The 6,759-nt window shown below is 37.3% G+C and overlaps 1 protein-coding gene across 1 annotated transcript; it reads left to right on the top strand.

Annotated features, from left to right (window-relative positions):
• The first annotated feature begins 2,862 nt into the window (after positions 1-2,862).
• On the top strand, positions 2,863-6,535 carry C1GALT1C1 (C1GALT1 specific chaperone 1). Its single transcript, XM_036270865.1, has 2 exons — positions 2,863-3,078; positions 5,152-6,535. Exon 2 carries the CDS (start codon positions 5,157-5,159, stop codon positions 6,111-6,113), a length of 957 nt encoding a protein of 318 aa, XP_036126758.1. The 5' UTR covers positions 2,863-3,078; positions 5,152-5,156; the 3' UTR covers positions 6,114-6,535.
• The last annotated feature ends 224 nt before the right edge of the window (positions 6,536-6,759 follow it).

Here is a 6,759-nt window from a genome sequence, read left to right as displayed (position 1 = left end):
AGAAACATCTATAACAAAGGTAAATTAATTAATTAAATAAAAAAACCTCTGAATTCACTAAAAGTTCTTAAATTGCCCACTTAAAATGGGTGAACTTGGTGGTATGTAAATAAAGATGCTAATTTTTTAAAAATTATAATATAAATAAACAATGAAACCATAAAAAAATACTATTACTTAACTGCAAGTCAATCATCTCACTAACCTCACTTCAAATGCTAAGTATATTTAAACTCTGCTTAAATTAAAAAAAAACAAAAACAAAAAACAAAAAAAACTGGGCTTTTAGACAATCTCTCATTAACTGTGCTTTGGGTATTTAAAATCCTGTGGTTTATTCTGTTTCTGAGCATCTTGTAGCAATATTTCCAGTTTGGTATATATCCCTGTACTAGATAGAAGTTGCATTTTAAATTGCCTCCTTGTTACTGTCTCTGAAATCTGAGTATCATTTCTATCTGTCCTTCCTTGGTCCCTTTGTGCAAGGAGAGACTGGTTGCACTCTTTAAAAGGTTTTTGGATCATATTTTTGTTCATATTCAATGTATTCTATTGCATTTGGTGAATCTGTCTGAAGTTAGCTGAAATTTCCTCTACAAAATGGTATAATGCATAGACTAATTTTTATCCATGTTCCATATAAAAAGAAGATGTACTATTTTTTTTTTTTGTCTTATACACAATGCATAGTCTGTTAATTAGGTTATCCAAACTTTCTCTCCCCTGAATTATTTTTTTCTAGTTAATATGTTGGTTTATTTTTTAATTTTTCAATTACAGTTTACATTTAATATTATTCTGTACTAGTTTCAGATGTACAGTAGTAAGAAAATCATGTACTTTACAGAGTGGTCCCCCACTGTTTCAAGTACCCATTTGGCCCCATACATAGTTATCACAATATTATTGACTATATTTGCTATGCTGTAATCTACACCTCTGTGACTATTCTGTAACTAATAATCTGTACTGCTTAATCCCTTCAACTTTTTCACCCACCCCCTTAACCCCCCTTTCCTCTGACAACTGTCAGTCGGTTCTCTGTGTCTATGAATCTGTTTCTATTCTGTTCACTTTTTTCATTAGATTCTACCCATAAGTGAAATCACATAGTATTTGTCTTTCTTTCTCTGACTTATTTCATTTAGAATAATACCCTCTAGGTCCATCCATGCTGTCACAATAAGTAAGATTTCATTCTTTATTGGTATCTTTACCTCTTATCTATTTTATCCATCTAATTTTAAAGATACCTTTATTTGCTGTTCTTCAAATTCAAAAATAATGTTATAACCAGTGGAACAATGCAATATGAGGATGTATAAAGACAAAACTAATCACCCACACCTCCACCTCGTTATGTAATCAATCTTAACAGCCTGCTGTGGAGCTTTCCACAACTCTCCTTGCTTATACAAACAGATCAAAAATATGTGTACATATATAAAATTCTGCTTGTTTTCACCAAAGAATAATTATGCTATACACATTATTCTGCAACTGGTTGAACTTAACTATATATGTTCATGTGTACGTACATACATATATTTATATACACATATGATGTGAAAATAGATTATATATATTATTTTACAAAATATAGTGAAGATACTCTGCAGACTTAAGTTCCTTTCAATTTAAAATTGTTTTTTGTATTCCTTTAAATAACCTAACTCCATCATAATTATTTGTAATGAATTGCTTAATGTCTTTCTTCCCAGCAACATTGAGAGCTCCATAAAGGCTAACTTTGTTCACCACTATAACTCCAGAATTTAGGGTAGTGTTGCCAGGACAGTAAATGCTTAAAGTCTATTTGTCAATTGTTTCAGTGCTTCTTGAAACCTTCCGTCTAAACTGAGTAATTGACAATACTCAAATATCCGTGTCTTTAGGAACTCAGGCCTGAGTAAGTCACCACTCAATGTTATTTGGATGAACCAACTGACAGTACCTTTTATATTTTTATTAAGAATTTGTGCTTTTTAGTAAACACTCCTGTCTGCCACAAAAATGAATGTTAAAAGGCAGATAACATGTTTAGAGGAAAAGAGAGCTCTGCGCTTGTAATTAGGAGACTTCACTTTTAGTCCCACCACCGCCGTTAATTTTTCTGTGGCCTTTAGAAAGTACCTTATCCTGGCCCTGGCTCTTCTTCTGTAGTTCTAGCATCCATTAATTCCACAAATGTGTTTTGTCTATGTGCTAGCACTAGGCTAACTGCTAGTAATACAGGGGTGAAAATAATAGCCAACATTTACTGAATGCTTACTTTATGCTTGGTGTTTTGCTGACGGAGTCATATGCATTATTTTATTTAATCTCCCATGAGATGGGACTGGAGTGATATTTTCCATACTTTTCAAAGAAAGGGACGGAGGCATAGCAAGGTGAAGTAACTCCCAGCATACCAAAAGACACAGTTAAGACAGGATTGGATTACAGACAGTGGGGCTTCAGGTGCCATTCCAATAACCATAGCGAATCCTTACCCTCATAATTCGGTAACTATTTCTGTGGTTTGCATTTTCATCTCAACTCAGGAGTACTGGGTTGAGCACACTCTTGTTAATTGGAGACTGCTATGACGACGGAATACGTTAGGGAAAACCATTCAAAGATCTGACACTAAAACTGCAATGAACAATGTTCTCGCTAGCCTCCCGCAGCTTCCGCGCCTGGAACGTGAAAAGGTAGGAGGCGTCGGCAGTCCGACGCACGCAGGCCTCTCTGGGGGGTCCAATTGGGTACGGACCAGCGTGCGGGGTCACGCCAGCAGGACGTGTTCCTTTGACCTCGGCAGGGGGCGGGTAGAAAGGGCGTGTTGGCCGCGTGAGGGCCTCCTGACGTCGCGCAGGCCTGCGACTCAGCCTGGCCTGGGGCTCGTTTGCCCCGCCCCGCTGCCCGCGCCGTCTCGGCGTCCACTTCCTGGCCCTCCCTGCCTTTAGCGAAACCAACGAGAGAACACCGCCTACATCTAGAGCAGCCCGACCGGGAGTGTAACCGAGGGGCGCGCGAACGTGAGAGGAAAGCCTGCGCAGCTGTGGTTTCTCACCCCCTGAGTCTTGCTAGACGCAGGTGAGTGCCTGGGCATCAGGAGCGGCCCCCAGAGGATCCCGACTCCGCCTCACTTGGAGTGTTGACCTGGGCCCTGGCCCACTCCCAACCTGCTCTACGCGGGGTACCTAGGCAGGTGCAATGGGAGGAGTAGTTGGGGGCCGGCGGGGTGAGGCGGGGTGAGGCGGGGAGAGGCTGAGAGCCGCCTTCCTGGAATCCCTTCTTGGCCCTTTAATGGGATCTTGAGGTGACCATGACCTCCCTCTCACTTCTGGTCTCTGTTTCATCCTCCTCCCTTTTCCATACCCCATCCCAGCTATCTTCACCTAAAAAGATGCATCTGAAAAACCACTATGATAGTTTTGCATCATTTGTGTTACTGTGTAGTTTTAAGTTTCCCTCTCCTCTGCACCAAATGTCCTATCGTGTGTATCTCCAGTATTACTTTTTTTTTTTTACCTCCCCTAACGGAACAAAGATCTCGTCCTTAGAATAATTGGTGCAAGTAATACATGAATAGTATTCCCATCAAGAAGAATTCTGGCACACATATTCCATTATCAAGCTGGGAGACTGGAGACACGTGTGAATTATCATATATTGGCCAGAAATAATGAAAATGGCCCAAGATGAAATGCCAGAATCTTAGCTAAATTAATTTTAAATTGCATCTGACAATTCTAATACTAAACAGAACTTTGTTCCTGTCAATTTTCTTTTCCTTCTCAGAGCTGTGTTTATTGACCAAGTTCTGTGATACCCTCCACCCCCACTAAGGAATTATATCTGCCAGAGTATCCCACACCTGTCCTTCTAGTAGAAGTCAAAGTCCATTTTCTCTAGAAGAAAATCAAGGGATGGTTTCCTTGTAGCAATATGATAATGTGTGCAAAATGTCAATTGTGGTTAACAAATACCACATTTTTTTTAATTTGTAGGAAAACAATATTATTCTATAATTTGTTTATTAAATTACCAATAATATGGGTAGAAACACTATAGAGATCATTATTCTGTAATAGAAATAAAAACATTAAACTGATGTCGTGATCTTATTTCTAGTTCAGTTCTCCCACTGATTGTGTTACTTTGGGTCAGTTACTTAAATTCTCTGGATCCTCTGTTTCCCTGTCTGTAAAATGAGAGAAATTATATTAGGTAGCTTCTAAGACCCCTTTCAACTTTGAGTGAAAGGGAAAATTTCAGTAACTAAGTAAACCATTCTTTGTGGAGACAGAGGGGAGATTGGGAAAATCTCAGTAGTTGTATTTAATGTTGCCTTTTCTTTTAATTTCTAATAGAAATAAAAGTGTACACTTTTCCCTTTTTACTCTCCCCCCCCCCCAAATAAGAAAATGCCTTAGGAGGAAATAAAAATGGATATTAATAGTTCTCAGATATCCCTATATTGAGTCAGTTCTTATGCAAATAATTTAACTGTTTTCATTATGGACTTTTATTACATCAGCTAGTTGAGATACTTATTGGAAAAAAGTTAGTCTTAGGAACAAAAAGGTAAATATATGTGGTGTCACTTTCATTAGATATACTCAAAACACTTAAGGACAGCAGCCATCAGTTAAATAAAGCACTAGGTTGAGAACAAAAATGCCAGCACGTATACCATTGGTGATTTGCCCATTGTTGGTTGTTTTATCTGTTCAATTTAAGGTTTTGATATAAAAGTCTTTTTATATCTGTAGCGGTATTTAATATAATGCAAGCTTGTGAGACAAGATTCCTTTAAAGGGAATTGTAGACAGGTAACTTATATAACATTGGTTTCTCAGGTTAATGCTTTGATTTAATACTTGGTTAGTTAAATCCCCATAGATGAGGTACAAAAATAGCCTCCTAGAAAAATTCTGCATATAGGTGTTGCTGCAAAGTTCCAGTTTATACTAAACAGTATAAATTGGAAGCTCATGATTCATAAACTCCTTGGTACTATAAGCAACTAATTTGATTTCAAACTTGGGAACCTTTTTTTAATGTTAAAAACAAAGCATACATGTAAAAGGAATACCAAATCAAATCAGTAGACTAGTACTTTTCTATTAAGTATCCTAAGATTTTTTTTTTTCTTCTTTATAGGAAAGATGCTTTCTGAAAGCAGTTCATTTTTGAAGGGTGTAATGCTGGGAAGCATTTTCTGTGCCTTGATCACTATGTTAGGACACATTAGGATTGGTTATGGAAATAGAATGTACCACCATGAGCATCATCACCTACAAGCTCCTAATAAAGAAGATATCTTGAAAATTTCAGAGAATGAACGCATGGAGCTCAGTAAGAGCTTTCGGGTATACTGTATCATCCTTGTGAAACCCAAAGATGTGAGTCTTTGGGCTGCAGTAAAGGAGACTTGGACCAAACACTGTGACAAAGCAGAGTTCTTCAGTTCTGAAAATGTTAAAGTGTTTGAGTCAATTAACATGGACACAAATGACCCGTGGCTAATGATGAGAAAAGCTTACAAATATGCCTTTGATAAATATAGAGACCATTACAACTGGTTCTTCCTTGCACGCCCCTCAACATTTGCTATTATTGAAAACTTAAAGTATTTTTTGTTAAAAAAGGACCCATCACAACCTTTTTATCTAGGCCACACTATAAAATCTGGAGACCTTGATTATGTGAATATGGAAGGAGGAATTGTCTTAAGTATCGAATCAATGAAAAGACTTAACAGCCTTCTCAATGTCCCTGAAAAGTGTCCTGAACAGGGAGGGATGATTTGGAAGATATCTGAAGATAAGCAGCTAGCAGTCTGCCTGAAATATGCTGGAGTGTTTGCAGAAAATGCAGAAGATTCTGAAGGAAAAAATGTATTTAATACCAAATCTGTTGGACTTTTTATTAAAGAGGCAATGACTAATCAACCCAACCTGGTAGTAGAAGGATGTTGTTCAGATATGGCTGTTACTTTTAATGGACTGACTCCTAATCAGATGCATGTGATGATGTATGGGGTATACCGTCTTAGGGCATTTGGGCATATTTTCAATGATGCATTGGTTTTCTTACCTCCAAATGGTTCTGATAATGACTGAGAAGTGAAACAAGAGCATGTATGTAATCACCATATAGGACATGTGTTATTATTTGTAGTAACAACTACATATCCAACACAGCAGTATGTTTCTTTTTTTTTTTTATCATTTTCAGTGGGGTGGCACTGGTTTAATCATACATTAAAATTTAGTAATACATTGTAAAATAAGGTGGAGTTTTTTTCTTAAAACATACATGAAAATTTCAAACATGTTAGAAATAAATGTTTTAAGCATAATTTTGAAATAAAGCATATATTTATAAATATATTCATGTGATAAATTCCAAAGTATTAACATTAAAATCTGTGGCACATATTTTTGCTGATTGGTTAAAAAATTAAATGTATTTTTAGCTTTCTAAGATAAGCAAATGAATCTCTAGTAGTGAATTTGTAATTAAAGTAAAACTTTTAGCTGTGTTTCTGTTACTTCTAATGTTGGTTCATGTTCTAAGCCTCTGCAAATGCCAATGAATTTGCTTTCTCAAAATACACAACTAAACCCTGGCCAGTTTGGCTCAGCAGTTAGAGTGTTGGCCAGAGGTCCGAAGGTTCTCCGGTTCAATTCCTGGTCAGAGGCACGTGCCCGGGTTGCAGGTTCTATCCCGGCCCCGGTTGGGCAACCAATCAATGTATCTCTCACA

This window comes from Molossus molossus, unplaced genomic scaffold (assembly GCF_014108415.1).
Source record: "Molossus molossus isolate mMolMol1 unplaced genomic scaffold, mMolMol1.p scaffold_m16_p_2, whole genome shotgun sequence".
Lineage (NCBI taxonomy): Eukaryota > Metazoa > Chordata > Mammalia > Chiroptera > Molossidae > Molossus > Molossus molossus.
The sequence above is the reverse complement of the archived record's forward strand: the minus strand, read 5'-3'. Positions and strand labels throughout refer to the sequence as shown.

Excerpts from the sequence above, each read along its gene's own strand:
- C1GALT1C1 (XM_036270865.1), top strand. The coding sequence starts at position 5,157 with ATGCTTTCTGAAAGCAGTTCATTTTTGAAGGGTGTAATGCTGGGAAGC.